Source organism: Symphodus melops, assembly GCF_947650265.1.
Source record: "Symphodus melops genome assembly, chromosome: 17".
Classification (NCBI taxonomy): Eukaryota; Metazoa; Chordata; class Actinopteri; order Labriformes; family Labridae; genus Symphodus; species Symphodus melops.
In genome coordinates, this window is record NC_136707.1 from 9,611,192 (window position 1) to 9,631,699 (window position 20,508).

The 20,508-nt window shown below is 39.2% G+C and overlaps 3 protein-coding genes across 5 annotated transcripts; 1 reads left to right on the forward strand and 2 right to left on the reverse strand.

Annotated features, from left to right (window-relative positions):
* Positions 1–351: 351 nt before the first annotated feature.
* On the reverse strand, positions 352–1,841 carry rmi2 (RecQ mediated genome instability 2). Its single transcript, XM_079366484.1, has 2 exons — positions 1,444–1,841; positions 352–514 (listed from the first exon to the last, which is right to left on the reverse strand). The coding sequence occupies exons 1-2, from the start codon at positions 1,721–1,723 to the stop codon at positions 360–362; spliced, it is 435 nt and encodes a 144-aa protein (XP_079222610.1). The 5' UTR covers positions 1,724–1,841; the 3' UTR covers positions 352–359.
* Positions 1,842–2,612: 771 nt separating this feature from the next.
* On the reverse strand, positions 2,613–7,451 carry ubfd1 (ubiquitin family domain containing 1). Of its 3 annotated transcripts, none has more exons than XM_079366713.1 (7): positions 7,176–7,451; positions 5,520–5,795; positions 5,232–5,440; positions 5,084–5,149; positions 4,829–4,934; positions 4,629–4,711; positions 2,613–3,047 (listed from the first exon to the last, which is right to left on the reverse strand). In XM_079366713.1, the coding sequence occupies exons 1-7, from the start codon at positions 7,189–7,191 to the stop codon at positions 2,937–2,939; spliced, it is 867 nt and encodes a 288-aa protein (XP_079222839.1). In that variant the 5' UTR covers positions 7,192–7,451; the 3' UTR covers positions 2,613–2,936. The 3 variants fall into 3 exon arrangements, with proteins under 3 accessions (XP_079222839.1, XP_079222838.1, XP_079222837.1); XM_079366712.1 differs by having other exon boundaries at positions 5,520–5,798; XM_079366711.1 differs by lacking the exon at positions 7,176–7,451 and adding an exon at positions 6,420–6,474.
* Positions 7,452–8,237: 786 nt separating this feature from the next.
* LOC306838274 (UNC93-like protein MFSD11) lies at positions 8,238–18,789 on the forward strand. Its single transcript, XM_079366369.1, has 13 exons — positions 8,238–8,761; positions 9,309–9,364; positions 9,485–9,592; positions 9,681–9,760; positions 11,035–11,131; positions 13,250–13,308; positions 13,459–13,603; positions 14,547–14,596; positions 16,240–16,305; positions 16,387–16,512; positions 16,598–16,772; positions 16,887–17,022; positions 17,416–18,789. Exons 1-13 carry the CDS (start codon positions 8,672–8,674, stop codon positions 17,566–17,568), a joined length of 1,341 nt encoding a protein of 446 aa, XP_079222495.1. The 5' UTR covers positions 8,238–8,671; the 3' UTR covers positions 17,569–18,789.
* The last annotated feature ends 1,719 nt before the right edge of the window (positions 18,790–20,508 follow it).

Here is a 20,508-nt window from a genome sequence, read left to right on the forward strand (position 1 = left end):
CTGTGTAACTTTTCTCCCCGTGCTTGCGTAAGTCAATACTGGGAATTGTTAAAGGAAATGGTTCCCCCAACTGGACAACCATTGGTCAGCCACTTTTAGAGGAAGTTCTGTGCGTAAACCTTCACAACTACGAATCCAGCATTGAAGCCTACAGCTCCTCTTTTTACATCTAAATGAGTCTTTATGGTCGGAGCCGAGACGGAAACATCTGGTTCTCAAACACGGCGCATCATAGTATAAATACTCTTTTTAATATCAAAGTGTCTCGGCGGACCTCCTGTTCAGTCCTGAGACGTTTTCTGTAGCTTCACTCTGCGCACACAATCCACAGCAGCATGTTGTTTTCCCCCCCTCTGCATTCAGGCCTGCAGCAGCCGCTGGAGCTCCTCCACCTCCAGCTTCCACATCCGTCTGTGAAGCGCGGAGAGCTCCGAGAGGTCTGCCATCTTCACGGCACGGATGACTGGCTCCGGGGAGACGGCCACGATGACACCCATCACCATGACGTATTTGCCTGTAAAGAAAAAAAGAAAAGAAAAGGGAAGCAGCAGATGGTTGATTGTTCAGTGACAATAGATTGGAGGAAACGAGGATGGTGATGGGAGCGTATTGAGGCTGTGAACATTTTTACAGCGTTATGTTCTGGCTTTAGAGACATTCACTGACGATTTTAGGTCCACTAATTTGTCTCTTTAATTCTTTTATATCCATAATGAAAGAAGGTAGACTGCACCAAACAATCTAGTTTCTAGTTAGAGCCTTAGACGCATTCTTTACATGTTTAACTAGTGTGAGAACAGCTTTCATGAATCAAAAGTTAAATCTGATTTTATGTGGATTTAAAGCGCTCCTTCTCTTCACTTAAACACAGGTCTTTAGAGATAGATAGATAGATACTTTATTGATCCCGAGGGAAATTCAAGATTTGACAACACTGCGGCATGCATCAGCTTGAGGGCCCTTAGGCATGAACATCTGGTCACCCCAAGTCTCAGACAAAGACCATCTACTCATGTAAGACACACTGGCATGTGTGTTTCGCATCAGAGCTGTGATTATAAATTCATTCATGACTGAGTTGATAGACAGAGAACCAATCAGGGATGGCCTTGAAGAAAACAACCTTGAAATGATTAAGGCCACATATCCACGTGGTCCCAGCCTCTCAGGAGATATTTATTTATATATAAAACTTTCACCATTTTGGACATTTTCTGTTTATTTTATTTAATGCTTTTGAAATACAAATACTGATGTAGCCTTCCAGTGCAGATTTAAAACAAAAAGAAATCAAATCACCAAAAAACCATTTGACAAACACTTGCCTGCGTGTCTGGACCTTATAGGTGCAGTCTGCAGAGGTAAAGTAAGATTAAAGATAGTTCGGCCTCGTTTCAAGCAAACAACCTCTCAGTCTGCTCTGTCAAAACCTGCATTATTTACCTTGGGACAGACATGGTTTTCCTTTTGGGATGTTGTTAACGCCTTGCACACCAAAAGTCCCCGTCTCATCCATCAGCAGGACCGTGTTTCTGTCTACCTGGACCTCCAGCACCGTCCCCTGCATCCACACCAGTGAGACCGCGAGAGAGCGACCCTTTGCCGGCTTGATACTCCATCCATCCCCGCTGTCTGCTTTCCCCCGGTTCTCCGCCGTCCTCAGCTGAGCGGACAACACTTTGACAGGAGGCGGACGTTTCCTCTCTCCGGCTGTTCTGTTCATAACTAACTTCTGCAGACAGCTGACCAAATGTTTGTATTACACACACGTCGCGCCAAACAACCGGCGAAGGCTTAAAGATGTTGACATCATTTCCAGCTCCGGTCTGGAAACCTTCAAAGTAAAAGCATCCAATCTCGCTGTTGAATTTGAAAGTCCTTTTTTAGAAAAGTTTTTAAGTTTGAAATGTTGTGAAAATAAAATCCGACTATCATTGAGCCCTTTTTCTTGTGTATTGAGTGAAACTGTACACAAACCTCTAAAACACAAATCACAGCTCTGCCATCTGCATTACTATAAAACCTTTCCAATTACCAAAATAAGACTTAGATTAAATAAAAATAATCAAGAGAAAGTCTGGGCAATTATTGTATTTATATATAAGAATCGTTGTAAAGATGGATGTAAGATTGAAAAACATCATCTCATCTAGCGCAAGAGTTTTCTTGGTGAGCCATAGAAATGCAAAAACAATTTTTTTCCAGTGTTATTACCCATAACTCTGTTTGAGTCACAATGGTGATGTGAACTACAAATGACAGACAACCAACAGCAGAACTATTGGTAGGAAGCACAACAATCATTTTTACCTTGTCAAGTATAACTTTGGAAAAATGTGCTTGTAAACAAACCCCTCCATTTAAAGTACATAAATTGTATAATGTGATACATTCGTTTCAAATGTTAAATGTGAAAACCCAACAGGACCTTTTGCTTTGGGAGACTTGTCAGTGATGAAAACCCTTTATATCATGTTCAATCTCCTGATGTCGCCCATTTAATAATAATCCTCAATATGAATCAGGACCTTCATAGAGTCCACTCTCTGCTTCTGCTACTCAAATATAGTGTCGACAAATGTGGAGAAAACAAACGACAGGGCCTCAATGTGTAGGTTTCATTAAATAAGTTTTATTTCTTTAAGAATAACTGAACAAAAGTGTTAGCAATTTCTGTACAATTGTTTCATCAATTTCCCTTGGATTTGCAGAAAACCTTGAATGCTCAACAGTGCTGAGAAATGTTACGCTGCCACATGGTGCACCTTAAACCTAAAAACAATATGATTAGTCCGTAGGCATCCGTAGGTTCCTTCCAAAATATTCCAAGAAGCTCGTTGAGCTTCGCCGCCGACTCCAGTTTCTTTTTTTTTTTTTTTCCCTCCCCGTAGGCTCGTCCTCTCGATCCCAGTTCATCGTCAAAAAAAGAGGCACATTTAGAAATACTGCCATTTTCCAAGTACTGTGTCTTTGATTGCATCGACAAACTGTACAGGCACCCAGTAGACCCAATATTGAGACGCTTCTGTCGGACCCAACTGAAAAGCCTACAAAAGTGGAAAACAATGAGTCAGTCTTATTGAACAGCATCAGAAATGGAAATACAAACAACCCCACATGAAATCTGAATCTCAAATATGTACGTTTGGACTTTAATTGGATAATGCTATTTAAATAAATAACATTCATAGAGACGATAGGTAGACGTACTGAGCTGGACATACTTTGCCTGACATTCTTTTTTTTTTTTGGAAGTTAATAAATAAAAGGTGTAGAAGTTCTCCATTATCACTGTTTTAAATGTCTAGCTCCCTGCCATCTCAAATCAACTTGATCTCCTCTTCAGGTGTACCAGCACACTGACCTCGAGTGAAGGCGTCATAAAAGCTTGTCCGTGCGTACAGAAGCGTTCATCCTAAGGTTTACTAAAGCTCAACAACAAATAAAACAATAACTCCCTCAAATATTCATTAATAAAGTAGCTTGAACATTTCAACTGTATGACTGGGAGGCTGTCAAGCGTGGTCCTGTCTACACCCCGTCCAGTTGGCTGGAATGTTTGCCAACTGCTATTAAACAACAAACAGAAGAAGAAGAAGACACGGCGGAGTTTGAAGACCCGATGCGTGAGGAAACTTCAGCTTCTCCGTCTGAAGAAACGGTCATGGGAAACGCGTTGAGCGTGCTGATGAATATTAGACCCCTCGAGGTGTCAATAAAGAAAACGGGTGAAACAACTCATCCCTACCTTTTTTTTTTTAATCCTCTCTTTTTGTGTTGGATGTTTATGACCCTACAAGCTGTGGCGACGACTTCCCAAACGACACGAGCTGGAGCGCAGCGTAACTAATGAAAGTTCAAACTGAATTAAAAGAAACCGACAACTGTGCTTTTGGGACTTTTTGTTGTTTCCAAACAAGTGAGCCCGACACCATGGCGTCTGTGTACAGTCACACCTCTACTGCATGGTCCGCAGCTTTGCTTAAATACACTTTAACCCAGCTTAATCGTTTCCATGTCATCACTTTTCTCCGTCATGTAAAACCTAAATCATAAATGATGTCATGGATAAAAGTTGCTTTTAAATTGCAATTATTGGAGCTCTCCGAGTCCGACATCCTGTTGAAAAAAGGGGCTCAGCATATAGAGCCATCACCTGAGCTGTAATACATTATCCTGAACTTTGTATTTGCTAAATCAATGCTGCTGTGACACGTCATTTGTTCCTGTAATAAAAAAAATAATAAAAAAAGAAAGAAAGCAAAACTTGAACTCCTCAAGACAAGCCGATTCAATTAAGATACTTATTCGGGGACTTCTGTTTTTCTCTGACAATGAAAAAGAGAAGTGCCTTCAGACAGAAAGGTTAATGTAGAGAAAGCAGTGACATTTACCCGCTCCACTGCAGAGCCCCAAAACAGCAAATGATGGCCCCATCAATCTGAAGCACACAAACTACAGTGACTGCAGCTCAACACCCAAACCTTCACTTCTACAGAGGAGCCCTCAGCTGAAGCGAAGACATTCAGTCGAGCTTTAAGCAACTATTCATAACACGTCTCAGGCTGTGTCACCCTCGGAGCATTCGGCCTTTAGTCAGACATGCAGGCAGATGTCAAAACAGTTACCATCATGTGATAGTCCTCATGGCCTTCAATGGGTTCAGACAGTACGTTTTTAATGGAGCCCATCGGGACTTTCTCCGTCCTCTCTGTGGAGATGAGAGATGGACAAACGTCATCGTCAGTGCGTTTGTCTCGCTGTGATTTGGCCACATGAAGAAAAAAACCCCAAAACAAAACAAAAGAAAAACAAGCTGTGACCTCACCCTTTGTTCCGATCCATAACTGATCCTGCTCCAGTTTGAAGGTGAGTCTAACTTTTCCCCCGGACTTGTTAAACATCCCGGATAAAGGCACTGTTGGTAACCGTTCCTGTTGGTGGGGGGAAAAAAAAAAAATCACAGTTTACTCAGATGTTAAATGTATAAAGTCAACAACAACAAAAAAAAACATCTGGAATTGGACTTTAAATTCAGACAATGCAAAACCTAACAATTGATCTCCGTTTCATCCTGTCTCACCTTTGTTCCTTTAACAGATGGCATGATGTCCTCTGGTTTACCTTTGTCCAAAACTTTCCTGTGTTGCTGTAATAACAGGGATCGTAAAATCTGAAAAAGTCATGAATATTCCCCTCCTATGATTCTGATGAGATTTTATCTATCTTACCTTTTGCCTGCATAAAGGCTCCTTCTTGTTTTCCTCTGCTTTGACTTCCTGCTGAATGACCTCTTTGGGTGTGTTCACAGCTAATACGTCATTCATTGTTGATCCTACCACCATTATTTTTGCACCATTTGTCACTTTTATTTCTCGTAGCGTTTTGTCCTCTGGAACCAATCCTTTGTACATCACTTTCTGCATAGCCGGTGGAAGACCTGGGAGGATGGAGAGGAACACGTGTTACAACGCTTTGTTGTCATCACCTAAAACAGCCAACATCGAATTAAGTCGTACCAGTAAGTGAATGGATGCTCTCTTTTAGTTTGGCTCCGGTGTCATCAAGTGGAATTTTCAGATCATATTTCTTTTTGTTCCAGATAATCTTCACGTCCACCATCTCTCGCTGGTCGTCGTCGTCAGCGTCGTCCCCATTGCTAATACTAGATTCCTGAGTTGTGGCATTTCCTGCATCTGTGTGGGACGTAGTTTCTGTGTCACCTTTTTCAGCGCCTTCACATAGTGGTTCAGCTTCCTGTGGCTTTGCCTCAGTTTCCATTCGGACTTCTTCACCTGCTGGGAGATCACGAAAACACGGATTGAGATGCTTCAAATTCAATTCCACCGAAAGGTTGAGCGCGACCTTGTTGTTTCTCAGAGTAGAAATGTCACATTTTCCTTTTTAGATGAAAATAATCAGAAAAAAACAAAAACCAAACATCTGGTATGTCCCACGAGTAGCACACTAGAGTGTCTGCATTCAAATATTAGTTAAAAAACTATAAAGTACATGTAGCTCAGACAATCCAGACATGTTTCCAGAAACACTCAGTGTTCTTATTGTTTCATAACCGTTTAAAAAAAAACAGCCAAATGAAGTTTCAGATCAGCTTAAATGCAAAACCAGAATTGAATGTGGCCTGTTATTCTTCAGTTATTAAAACAGCACAAAGTGCGTCACTGATGTGAGGACATCTTTCAATTACATCATTTTAAAATTCTCTACATCTGAGAATAATAAATAAGACAAGAAACAGTTTTCTAATTGTAAATGCCACATGGTAAAACCGTCTTTTTCACCCCCTGCCTTTTACAAAAAACAATTTAAAATGTACCCAGCATCTTAATTTAAGAAAATATTTTGTAAAATCTAGACATAGTTAATTGTTAGTTTGTAGGAGTTTTCCAAGACTTAACCTGTTAAAAAGACATAATAACGGATAATAACGTCACGCATTACACTGCTCTTAATTCAAAGCTGACATACGAAGTGGCAGTGAGTCACCAGTTTTAAAGGAAGTGACTAAAATAAAAAAAATAAAAAAAATGTCTGCTTTCGGTTTTTCTTCTCCCCCTGTCCTCTCTCGTGCTCTTTCTAGCACTTTCCGTCGCTGTTTTTTTTTGGGGGGGGGGGGGGGGGGGTTGAAATGAGAGACCACTTTCTTTCTACGTGTAGCCCTTTTCGGTGGAGGTATAAATCCGACACAAGCAGCCCTGCACTTCATCCCACTGTGTTACTGAAACCAAATATGTGTGTAAATCAACACGGCTGGCCTTAATGCTTAACAAACACATTGGTGAGGTCCACGTAACATACTGCTGCTCGCTAATTCGCCGTTACCATTGACAACAACACCACCTTTCTATTTCTATAAAAGTTGCAGTAAATCAATTCTAACAAAACAAACTGCCGACATCTTTTAATACTTGATTTAGCCGTCTAGAAAAAGGAGCTACATTTGACAAATGTTAGCACACGTCTACGTTAGCTGGCTACAACACTGGGGACTCTGTCAAGTATAATAACGTGACGGAGAAACGTAAATCTACACAATAATGCACGAATAGCGTGATATACGGACATGTCGGTCCCTGACATGTCTTTGTTATTTATCGCGTTTTAGCTCAATCTAAAGAGCTGAAGAAAAACTGCTGTATGTTCTGTATACCCACCATCCTGGGTCGCCATGATGATTGTGTACAATCTGTTGTAGGTTGAGGCAAAGAGATAACAGAGAGCAGGATGAGACCTGATATCCAGGAAGCAATAAAGAGGGCTACAACAAAACACGCGTTTTAGCTTAAATTATGCGTGACAGCGTTACACACAGACAAAGACACGCCAATCGTTTTGTAAAACGGCACTGACTAGTGTCGCGGTGCTCAATGCTACAACATTAAGGACATTTACAGTTTCAGTTAGCAGTTTGGGCAGCGATGGGACAACATTTGAGTGCGCATGCGACATAGAAAGAAAAAAAAGACGTACGGTCAAATAACTTTTCTTTTCACAAGTCAGAATACTGTGGCGATATAAAATGCAGACACAAAATAAACCATAAGACAAACATTTTTTAACAAAATCCGTAAAACACAAAACTATGTAGTGCAATTTTGGCGAAACAGGAAATGAGTAGCAGTGAACTCTCTTTGGCTTTTTACGCAATGACTATTGGTTGAGTTTTTCTTCTTCTTTCATTTAATATGACGTGTTGGGGTACACATTTAGCCCTATCGCCACCTATTGGATTCTATAAAACATCTTCAACCCATGGCACATGAAATATTTTACACCCGTTCGCTTCACTATCAATGAAGCATTAACCCAATATTAGCATTTATTTACATCTAATTAAAAGAAAATTAAAAAAAAATGGCTGGATGAAACTGAAAATCCTTTCTTGTTTCACTCTAAGAGGGATTTTTTTTAAACTCTCCTTTGTAGATGTGATCTCTCTCCCTTTGTTTTCCCACTTATCACACAAAACCTTTGCAAAACTGTTTGAGTAGGCTACTTTTCATGTTTTATACTTATAGCAATAACAATATTTTTGGGGAAAAAACTCACTTTTATAGCGTCTATCTATCTATCTATCTATCTATCTATCTATCTATCTATCTATCTATCTATCTATCTGATAGTCTATTAACACGAGACACAAATCGACGTCAAAATGACATCGATCTTGTTAGAGGGTAGAATAATCCTCCTGGTTGCCTCTGGAAGGCAGCAAAGCTAAATGACAACAAAGTGCAGGAGAAGAAGAAGCTGCTGGAGAGGATGAAAAAAAAACAAAAAAAAAAAAACCATGACGAAGAAGAAGGGAAAAGGAAGACCGCAAAAATTGGTTTTAATAAAAGTCACAAGTTGTCATGCGTACTTCGTATGATAGGAGGGAAGTGCTCTCATTACACTGCTGTACTGCCACTATCTGTGTCCTCCTTTTCTCCACTAAACCTCTGAGTGCAGTTTGTTCATCAAACTGCAGCAAACTTGTCAACTTTAGTGCCGTGACTTTTGTTCCAATGAATTTGTTCCGGTCATTAATGCATCCGATTGGGAGTATTTTCCAGATGTGAAGTTCAAAAAGAAGCGACAGAACAGCATAAGTGAAGTCAGCGGTTACACTTATGACATGCATTTTTAAGGAAGAGTCGAGGAAAACGTCATGGCAGACTTCAGGACTTTTAACGTTGTTATTTTGGGTTTGGGATTTTTGTTTATTTTTACCGCCTTTACCACCACAGGGAACATTGAAGTAAGTCAGCAAACTTTATTAATGATTCTGTGCACACCCATGTTGACTGTACTTTAATTGTTCTGTGAGCTTTAAAAATATGTTTACTAACAAAGTAGTAGACTACATGTATGGCTGTATGTAATGGATTATTCATTGAAACATAGTATAATGCTTCTTTACAAACATCGGCGTTCTTCACTATAAGACATAGTTAACTCTGCAGATGAATGATGTTTCATGTAGGTTTTGCAGCGTTAGTTAAAACATTATGGAAATAACAATAAGCCATAAAGCCATTTGCAAACTGGAAGTTGGGGATTTTTGGACGCGAATTTTGTTCTCAGAAAATGTCCTTTCGGAATAAACTTCTAGCAGACGTCTGGACAAAAGAGTTGAAGTTATGTCTGGGCATCTCGTGTTTCTAATTTTCTTCAATGGCCATAGTTTTCAAACCGGATGACTGCCCTGAGGATTTTTTTTTTTTGACTCCCCTGAGGAAAGAATTATAGCCAATTTAGTTTCCTCTATGCTAGTCTGAATATCTCTCCCCTCTCTTTTTTTTCAGCAAACGGTGGTGAAGAGCCTTAAAAATGATACTTTCAGTGGAAGTGGGTACCACAGGTAGGTCATGCAGGTTCAAAAGCTTAACTCAGGCTGAAGAGAAAAGACAAACCCTGAATGATAGTCACATTTCAAGGTCAAACTGGATATCTGATCGTTATTATCTTTACTCTTTCACAGTCTTGGGATCATCTATGGGGTCTTCTCTTTCTCCAATTTACTCGCACCAACAGTTGTTGCTGTAATTGGACCGAAAATGACAATGTTTCTGAGTGGCCTTCTTTACAGGTAAAAACTGTTTTGATAACTTAAATACTGGACGTTGAAAGAAAGAAGTTGAAACCTAATGCAATCACTGTTATTATTGTTATTCTAGTGGATACATCGCTGTGTTCATCATCCCTCTGACGTGGGCCTTTTACTTCACATCTCTTCTGATTGGCATAGGAGCAGCATGTAAGTTCGCCTCCATGGACTCCAGCAAACTTTAGATGCCCTCAGAGGAAGACAAAGAAGATCAACTCTTATCAAATCTTCCAGTTTGTTGCAGAATTCCTTTTTTTAAAATTTACTGCAATTTCAAATGATGTCTTTCATGTTGCTTATTTTTTAGTATAAAGTATAGCAACTTCAGCATGTATCAACTTTTATCAAAAGCGTATTCACCCACTTCTTACTGTTTTGTGTTTGTGTTTAGGTATGATATCCACTTTGTGTGAATGTTTTTAGCAACATTTTAAGGGATAAGATAATCCTTCATTTATCTTGCAAACAGAGAAAGAAATGACTTTTTTTTAGTGGCGTAAAAGGTACATCTATCTTGATGGATACTATTGGTGCGACATGAATGTTTCATTATCATCTTACAAAGTTCAAGCCTTTCACTCTTCATGCACCTTGGTAGTTGTTGGAGACGTGCCAGAAAATCCCACTCTGCTTCTTCAGAGTTGAAACCAGGAAATGTCAATCTATTTTGCTCAGCATGTTTATTCCTTTTCTTATTTAAAGATATTTTGGGGGGGGCTTTTTGGCTTTGTTAGATAGAGAGGACAGCTGAAGAGAGCATGTTTGAAGGAGATAGAGAGGGGTGACATGCAGCAAATGGCTGAGGTTCGATTTGCACCCACAGTCCCTGCAAAGAGGGCTACAGTGGGGCGCGACAAAACCACAAGGCCAACTGCATCCTTCAGTTGGGAATACCATGACTCAGCTGGCTTCTATATACCAGTTTTACTTTAGTCTCATTAGTTTTTTTTCTTGTGTTTTGTAATTAGCATTTAAGCAGTGAAGGTGTGTCAAACAAGGGCCAAATTAGTGGAGCATTAAAGCATGTCCAATTTGTTTTTTTGCAGCCTCCAATCCTAAAACTGTTCAATCCTGCAGATAACCATGGCTGGGATGTGTTGATGTGCACATAGTGCATTCCAGTTAGGAGCTATGTCTATGAGCTTCTTTGTTGTCATCGTAGGGAAGCAGCCCTCCATTGAGCTTTTACTGGAGAGAAATGATGAAGTAAAACGATTTAGGGCATCTTTTAATTCAGCCTCGAATCACTGCAGCGTGAGGAATTCTTATCATGTCCCGGGGCTTCTGTGTGGTTCGATGCATTACTAACCATCACAGAAGGATAATTTCTCACTTTATGCGGCTAATTAACTGACTGGTTCATTCTTTTTTTTTTTTTTTTTCTTTTTTTTTTTTCCCTTAAATGACCTCTTTATTTCTTGCAGTGCTCTGGACGGCTCAAGGACAGTTCCTGGTCGAAAACTCGGAGGCATCCACCATCAACAGGAACACAGGGATGTTCTGGGCTCTCTTACAGTGCAGGTACGCAGCAGTAAAGTAACGCCATTCTCTCAGTGCATTCAGTGTAATCGATTCAGCCCCTGATAGCATTACCTCCATGTATTCATTTAGAATTTCAAGGTTCATTTCAACCACACTACATTTGCACATTTACACAATAATGGTGTGATAATCTCTGGCCTTGAGTGAATTAAATATAGATAAACAGTAAATATTTTGTTCGGAACTTTAAAAATCCTCCTAAATTGCTTTTACTCACTCAGAGGTTGCTTTTATTTTGCCTGCCATTATACTTACTCCTTATCCTTGTATTAAGTGAATAAATCCAGTTTTGTTTGATCCATCTCTTCCTGCTGATCAAATATATTATTACACTGCAACAGCAAGAACACCTGTTTACATATTTTTCACCTGAAATGATTAAACTGTGTGCTTTATTGTAACACATATATACATAAGTAATCATTCAGCAAATGGCATAGCTTCATATCTCTTATATATATGCTATATATATAAAAATACACACTCACACGTCGGGAAGAAAAAAAGGAGATCTGATGCTGAGAGTTTTTGGCCTTTACATCTCTTGTTCTTGGCTCCCTACTCGTGCACACTGGTTTGGACAACTCATTTGTATTTGTTAAAATATGCAAATTGTTTTAGTATAATAATTACATTGGCTGTCACCTGCGCCAAAGCTCACAATAGGGCAATGCTAATCTGACTCCGCAGCGATGATCCGTGCCGCAATAAACTTAGGAATCAGTTCTTCACAGCCTAAAGACACACACACACACACACACACACACACACACACACACACACACACACACACACACTCACACATACGCAAGCAGGATGCAGTTGCTGTTGTCCCACACTGAGGATTTTGAACAGACTAATTGCTCATCTGCATTTTGAGTCGAGGTGATATTTAATTAAAAGCCAGAAAAAAGACTTTATAGGCACTTTATAGGACTGCAGTGTATGAAAGAAAATCAAACAGTTCACATTGGAGTTTTTACACTGCATGTGCCAATGCGAAAGTTAAAGTTGGAATATTTTTTTACCTTTAAAACTTGAGTCGTACTCCAGAGGTTTGGGTCCCAAAACTATACAGGCAGCAGATTACCACAGATTGTATACAACATGGACGTAGTCTCAGTGACGTTACCCATCGTATTCTCATGAGGTGTTTGAAGCCAATCAATGATGATCACTGTGTTGGAAATCTCAACCTATAGTTGGAACAATCTAGAAACAGGTAAAACAGATGGGGCAGGCTTCAAGCCCTCTAGCAAACAGCTATAGCACCCGCAAATCTGTCAGTGAACTCAGCCACACCCCACTCACTCAAATGTATGCTAACTCTCAGCCTGTCATCACAACACATGAGTTATAGACTTGCTTCAGCCCAATACAGTGTGTACTAACAAATACATTAGCTTTAGGGAACATACTGTTTCATACTGTTTCAGGCTGTAAGCCTGTTTATTCCTGCTGTTAACATGCACACAGGAACAGAGCAACTTTCAGTAGCAGCTCCCGCTAGCTTATGCAGTGTCTGTCATGGCGGCTGCCAACAAGACACTGTCTGTTACAACTATAAAATGACTGATTTCTCTGGCTTTGATAACTGTTTGAGGTAATGTAAGTAATCAACAATAAACTATTCATAACATGGGTTTGGTCAATTTTTAATTAATCTACATATTTTAATGTAGATATCAGCCACCAGATTCTACATATTATACCTTTTAATGATCACACTTGTGAGATGCAATCCTAATATGTGTTTGTGCAGCTGTTGCAGTCAATTATATAGACAGGGCAAATAGAACACATCAGTGATGTTGCAAGTTTAAAGATATGTTCCAGATATTAAGAATAGTTCAAACCGAAACATGTTTTGTGTGCCAAAATGATCATTATCAACATCAAGAAGATCAGCCCTTCATATTCCAATAAAATCTACAGCGTGAGTTTAAACCCAGATTCACAGTTGTACAGTTAGTTCTTAATCGTACATGTTGTAAAAGGATACAAACCATGATAATTGGGCCATACATGTTAAGAGAAAGCATGTTAAAATGTCTGTTTTTTTAACTCACCTGATTGACCTTTCTATTTTATTCACAGCATGTTGTTTGGCAATCTTTACATTTACTTTGACTGGAATGGAAGAACAGAGATACCAGGTAGGATTAAGACCGAGTCAGCACTTTCTGAATTATACCACCCAGAGAATTTAACGAGTGATTATCCATTCTGAATGTGCTCGAGCTTAATGTGGTTAATATATCTCGTGTTTATTAATTAAGGGGTTTAATTTAATCTTCCTCCCTCAGACAGCAGCAGGAAAAACATTTTCCTGTCCCTGTTGGTCGCCTCCGTACTTGGTACACTCAGCTTCCTGGCGTTGAGGAAGAGTCATCATGAAGAAGAGTTGCTCTCTGAAGAGGAAGGGCAGACGCTGCTCTCACCACGCATGATGTAAATGAATGCCTCCAAGATCATTGCACATTTTTTTCTCTGCAGACACACAAAATCAATCAAAGTGTATTGGCTGATAGTGGTTGTCATAAATCAAAGAAGAGAAGTGGACTGTTTTATGACTTCTACTCAAACGTGCGAGTGGATGTGACGTCATATAATAAATGAAGCATTCATTGCAGATAGCGGTGCAAATCTACTACAAAAGCACCGTCTCTTTTTGAAGGATGTTTGAATATTTTCAACATTGCCGTTCTGCATGAACATTTCAGCTTTTCCTTAACAAAAAATGATGACAACAGATTACTGCCTTTTTTTTTTCTTTTTTTTTCAAAAGTCAAGCCTTATGGTGGCTAATTACACAAGTAGGGAACAGGAAGATTTAGGGGCTTGGAAGGAGACTTCCTTTGAGAGTAGAGAAAAAGGCCCAAAGTCCAGTCTTGACTTTCGAAACTGTTTTACACAAATTACACTTTTTATGTCAGAAAAAGTTTGTTTCGAGTCATACAATAAGTTGGAAGAATTTAAAAAATAAAGCTAACTACAAGGAGCACAGAAAGACCCAGAGAGGGTACGTATACAGTGGACAATATTACATCCTTGTGAAAAACATGACACGACTGAAATAATCATGTAGACAGTTTGTTTTAGACAGAAACGGCTCCCTCAGTCTCGTCTGACTGTATGGTGGCAGCAGGTTGTGTTTACAGACTGTCTTGGGCATCTCTTTAGTGGAGTTATTTGATTCCTTTCTTTTTGTCTCAGTTTGAGTTTTTCAACAGCATAACAATGAATCCTACATGGAGCCATTATTAACTTTGGAAGCAATGTTTGTAAGGAGCATGTCTGCATATTGTTGTTTGATGTAAACGATGTCAGGTCGTGCATACCCGTCTCCTTTCTAGACGTTGAAACGCTTCTTTTTTTTTTTTTTGTTGTTTAGGTATAAACACAGAGCAAACACCGCTATGCAGGACGCCAAGTCAGAACTGAGTAAGTTTCCTCCATGCTTTTGAATAAACACAGATTACAGTAGGTTAGAACTACTGTAATCACTTTTGTACATGTGGGATTATGCATGTAAAACGCTGGGTGCACAAAAAAAAATGGATAGAACGAATGAAGGGATTAATCATGGCTGCAACATTCATACTTCGTTCTCAGCAGGCTTTTAGTGTGTTACTAATCAAATTATACTCAAATAAATGTTAGAGTGCTGCGGCGGAACCTCCTCCCAGAATGCAAAGCACAAAGAAAATCAAAGAGCTTCTCACAGATTGGAAACAATGTAGATGGAAAACAACCAGAGAAAACACGGAAAAGTGTAAAATCCTAGAAAAACATTTTTTTTTTTTTACGTGAAGTTGAATTTGCTGTGACATTCACAGCTCTATCTTTTTTTTTTTAGCCGAATGTATTGTATTCTTTCCTTTTGTCTTTTATGTATTCTATGTTGATGTCCATTCACTTAAATGATTAGAGTGTTGCAATCCAAAATCAGATATTTCTGGCTGATTATCGATCTTAGCTCCATTTATCTGAGTAAGGTAGAGTGAAAATCTTTCCCACTTTCCTGCACAAGCACTAATAATCTGATGTGGCCCTGAAGAATGAAAGATTATTATAGTTATTATACTGTTCTGGGGACCAAAAATCATGGGCCAATCATCTCAAAGATTAATTTACAGGATAATGAAATACTTAAAACACTGTTGGTACTACTAATTCAAAAGTCAGGGGCTCCACAAAGCCATTAAAAGTTCCCCTCAAGACCCCATAAATATCTCTATAAAGATATAGACTCAATAAATCTATCACTGTTAAGAGACTGCACTTTAGACTGGACCAACGCTGACCTCAGCATCCATTAAGAAAAGACTTGAGCTTCGCTTAAAAAATACTACATCAGTGGAGTTCTGACCTTGCAGTGTGAATATGAGTTATTAGGACTTATTTGATTTAGCAGCGAAGACCTCAACTCACTTTGGTGTTCCTTCTCAGGAACCTTGCAAAAGTGCAGGTAATCTCTAGTTCTCTGCATTTCATTGCATTTGGTTTGTATCTTGAGGGAAGTGTTGTCATTTCATCTGGATAAAAATCTATCACAGAGCAGGCGGGGAAAAAAAAAAAAAAAAAAAAAGCTGCCTTCGTAAGACTTTTATTTGAGATCACATCTTGTTTGTCATCTGGGAAACATGGCTGTCAGTGCAGCCTGAAGTAGTTCGGATGATCAGATTACTCTTTGTCTTGCGCGTATCTGCACAACTGCCCGAGAAGTATCAGGCTTATCGGAGATGCGCACTGATTTGAAGTCAAGAAGGGGAACTCGAGCATGTTTAAACAAACCTGGTGCACTTTCTTTTTTTAAACTCTGAAACTTTGAAACTCTTCTTTTAAACTCCTTCCCCCTCCACACACACACACACACACACACACACACACCTACTTTGAAATGTCTTAATGTCTTAAAGAGACAGACTATGTTTCTATCCTTTATGTGCATTCAACGTCAGTTTCATGATTTTTTGCATCTTTATCTGATCTTAGTCCAAAAGCAGGGGGGAAAAAAAAGTTGAGTGTTTGGAATACAATTTGTGTTTATTATCAATTTAAATGTGTTTCTCCTCTCTGTTCAGAAACCATTGTGCAGCTCGTGAAGGCTAAAACCATACTGCTGCTGAGTCCCTGCATGGCATATAGCGGTAAGTCCCACAATGAATGCATTAATGTAATCAGCCTCCAGTGGCAGCTCACAGCTTCAGCGTGAACTCCTTGTTCTCCAGGCCTGGAGCTATCCTTCTACAGCGGCGTGTACGGCACGTGCATCGGAGCGACTGCACACTTTGGAGAAGCAGCTAAAGGCCTGATCGGGATCTCTGGGATTATGGTGGGAATTGGAGAAATTGTGGGTAAGTTGATGTTCTTCTATCAGAGCAACACTGGGCGATTTAAGGACACCAAAACTCATTGGTTTTTCTATATTTTTCTCATCAGGTGGGGGCTTGTTTGGACTGGTGTGTAAGAACAATCGCTTCAGACGGACCTCTGTGGTGTTTCTGGGAATGGTTGTCCATTTTGTAGCTTTCTATTTGATTTTCCTCAACATCCCGAGTGATGCTCCTGTCGTCTTGAAAACCGCCACCCAGAGGAGCCCTTATCTAACGCCAAGGTAGAACCATTTCTCCACTCCAGAATAAACAAGAGGGAATACTTGGAAGGCAAATAACTATTCCCTTTTTCTTTTTCTTTTCTTTTTTTTTTTCTTACTACCTCTCTCTGTCAGTGTATCCATCGCCCTCCTGTGCAGCTTCTTGCTCGGACTCGGCGACAGTTGTTTCAACACGCAGCTGTACAGTATTTTAGGCTGCGTTTATGCTGAACAGAGCACGCCTGCTTTCGCCATCTTCAAATTCATCCAGGTAATCCCCCAGTTGTGAATTCTCCGACGTTGTTAGCAAAAACGAACAAAGCTGGGTTTGAAGTGTTGTCTTGCCGAGCATGAAATAAATTCACCTGAAGCCTCATTAAAAAGGAGAAGAACAAAACGCACACACGCCTTTTAATCTCTGCCTTTGCTCCCTGAAAAATTGGCCTCTAAGAACTAAACCTCAGATATTGTGTTCTCTTCTCTTCGACTGAAATTGAATAGCCTTTTTTTTTCTCAGCTACTTCATACATGTGTGGATTGTCTGATTTTCTCGCTACCTATAAAAAACATCAGAAACCTGTACACAAGCCCTTCACTCATACATAATGCCTTGGATTCCTGCTTTACTGTTTGTTTCATAAATTGCCTCCCTCCCCTCTGTCAGTCTGTTTTTGCAGCAGTGGCGTTCTTCTACAGCGGTTACCTCCTGCTCATGTGGCAGCTCCTCCTGATGGTCGTCCTGGGCTTCACTGGAACACTCTGCTTCTTTGTCGTGGAGAGGATGCAAAACTTTTCTGCAGACTTACAAGAAGATTAGGAAGGAAATGTCTCCACGCCAACTTAGCATGTTTTACAGGACAGACCCAAGGTGGTATACACTGAGATCATTAGGAAATAAAATAATCTCTCTTCAGTAATACACACTGAAGGTCATATTCTAGGGCTGTAAGCGTTAACTAGTCACGTTTAATCAAAGTCTGAGATGAATGCATTAATTTCTTCACGATTAATCACATGCTATAAGGCACCAAGTGGATTAGCTTCCACAGTGTCTCCCTGTCGTCACGGTGATGAAGAAACGACATCCTTTGAACGTCTCATGTCCCCCTTAAAAACAGAAGAAACTCTCAGGCCCCGTGTCCACCAAGCCTTTTTAATGCACACCTGCATCATTTTTCACTTGTTTCATAGGAAAAAGCGTTTGCAGCATCAGGCGGCCGCTCGGAGAAAAGGCAGACTCTGAGCGCTCAAGCTGAAAATCGTTCAACTTTTCAGAAAGGCGCTGTTGATGTCACAGGCAGTCTTTTTCAAATGCATAATATTCCCTGTCGTTTTGCCGCCTATATACCATGTCTGTTCTGCAAATTCCCTTTTTTTATCCCTTACTTTATTTCAAAATAAACTAAACCGAATTACATAACATAACAGGAAGTATAGTGTTCCCAGCTTAAGACAGTATACGCATTTTAAATAAAAGCCTCATCATTTCTATTTTGGAATCAGAAAATAATAGAATTTCAAACATGCGATTAATTGCTGTTAACTATGGAAATGATCGCGATTAAAATGTCTTAATCTTTTGTCAGACCTCTCATATTCTCAAAAGTTAATACTAAATAAACAAAACAAAAGAGATAAGAATATCTATTTGTGTAACATGGTTACCAGTCAGATTGAACCTTTTACATATACTGTCCTAGTTTCATGATAATAAACAGCATCTTTGTTAATAATTAACTTCATCTCCATGTTGCACCTTTGCACTGTTGGTCTTACTGTAGGATGTTAAAGAAAAATAACCATGAATATTAACTTATACTTTGCTTCAGCTCAGGTTTCTTACGAAAGAAAGTGATATTGTTAAAGGATTGTATCTTTCTGTAACGGTTACTTTGTTACTTTTAAAGCTGTTCATAGTTTGTCGAATGAGAGAAGAGGAAACATGAAATAGTGTTTGTCGTGTTCTACTAAAAATTGCTTGACAATCGTTGTTTTCACTTTTTTTTTTTTTTATTAAAATGTGCATGTTTTAAATGTCTTTGTTTGCGTTTGTGAATCTTAAACGATGAAAGAAGAATGCATTTGACATTTAAAGTTATGTTTTTTAAATTTGTCGTAAATTGTTCTTTAAATTTGTCGTAAATTGTGGCAGGCAGTGGCTTAGCGGGCAGCCAGGTTGGAATCTGACCTGTGGCTCCCTTCTTGCATGTCGTTTCTGACTCTAAAGGGCCCAAAAAAGAAACTTGTAGTATTCAGAAGTACTGTATACCTTATTATTAAGCTGTTAATTAGAGGTTTTATCATAACATGCAGTTAACATGACATACATATAAAACACAGTTAAGGCCTGATATTAAAGGTTCAATTAATGGTGAAATGTGTTTTACAGAGGAGTATAAGGTGGGGTTTATTGATCAAGCTGCCAATGACCTGCACATGAGATCAATTTAACCATGTGATCCTTGACTGAACTGAGCTGCACAGCCACTCCCCTCAGCACCCTGACACTGACCTGTTGTGCAAAAAATAAATTCCCAGAGCTGAGCCCAATATGAGTCTATGTTTTAGATCCGAGTGGATTTTGTACAACCAAGAGTCACTTCAGTGTCTCACAAAACAAGATGAAAAATGCTGATTTGAATCTTGAGTCATTTAAAAAATCAATGCAGCCATTAATCAAAAGAGGAGCAGGAGGAGAGGGTCGAGGTGGAAGAGATGGGTTATAGGCTCAGAGGTCTAACATGACTTCACTGGTAATTAAGTATCGATTACTTTATAATGTGTGTAAGCAGTTTTGTGTGATCTTAAGTCAATTATGCCACTTACTTGACAACAACAAAGTCCTGACGGGCTCGGTGAACGATAACACTTTAAATCAGAGTCTAATTCAGAAAGGGTTTATATGATTGTTTAAAGAAGACCTGTAGGGAATGTTAAACATTTGATATTTATAAAATGACCATCAAGTTGAAGGCATCACTTTGACTTAGTAAAGAATGTTTCTCAATAGAAAACCGTAGCTTATTGTAAGACATCAAACTCGGAAAGCAGATGTGTAAATCCAAGAAGTTGAATTTCATTTATTTATCACATTTCTGACAACTTAAAGAACGCTATTTCCAATTTATACCAGTTACTCATAAAGGTATCTTCTGTTTAAACTAATTAAAACTAAAATATTAATGAAAGGACCAGGCTTTGTTTACTTCCGTCTATAAAATGACCCTGCTTTTAATTGGGATGGGCATCAATACGAGATGGACCTTTAATTATTTTCAATTAACTCTTGCAAAGCAAAGATGGTAAAAGATTATAAAATTGTTCATTTACACAAGAAAGCAAATGTTAACGAGTACAAACCTAGGATATCAATAAACAAATGTAATTTAAAATAATGTAGGATTTGAAGACACCCTTATATGTTTGATCCACAAGGCAGAGAGGCATGAGACCTGCCTTTATTTTTCAAAACGTGCTGCAACACCAGACTAGGAAAAGGGACTGGGCCTAATATTAGGATGGGATTTAATGTCCTATGAGGACATGTGCCCATTCATTTAATTATTGAAATTTTCCTTTGAAAATGAGTTATTTCCTGTTGATTTTGCCTCACTTTACCCTGGTTACAAAAAGCATGAGAAGATTAGATTGAGCAATGGCAGCATTGCATGTGACCGTCTGGCCCATCTTAGTGAGCAGCCGAGTGTTTGGTTTTCTAGATTGCTTGGTAATGATCCTCTTATGATGAGAAAACAAA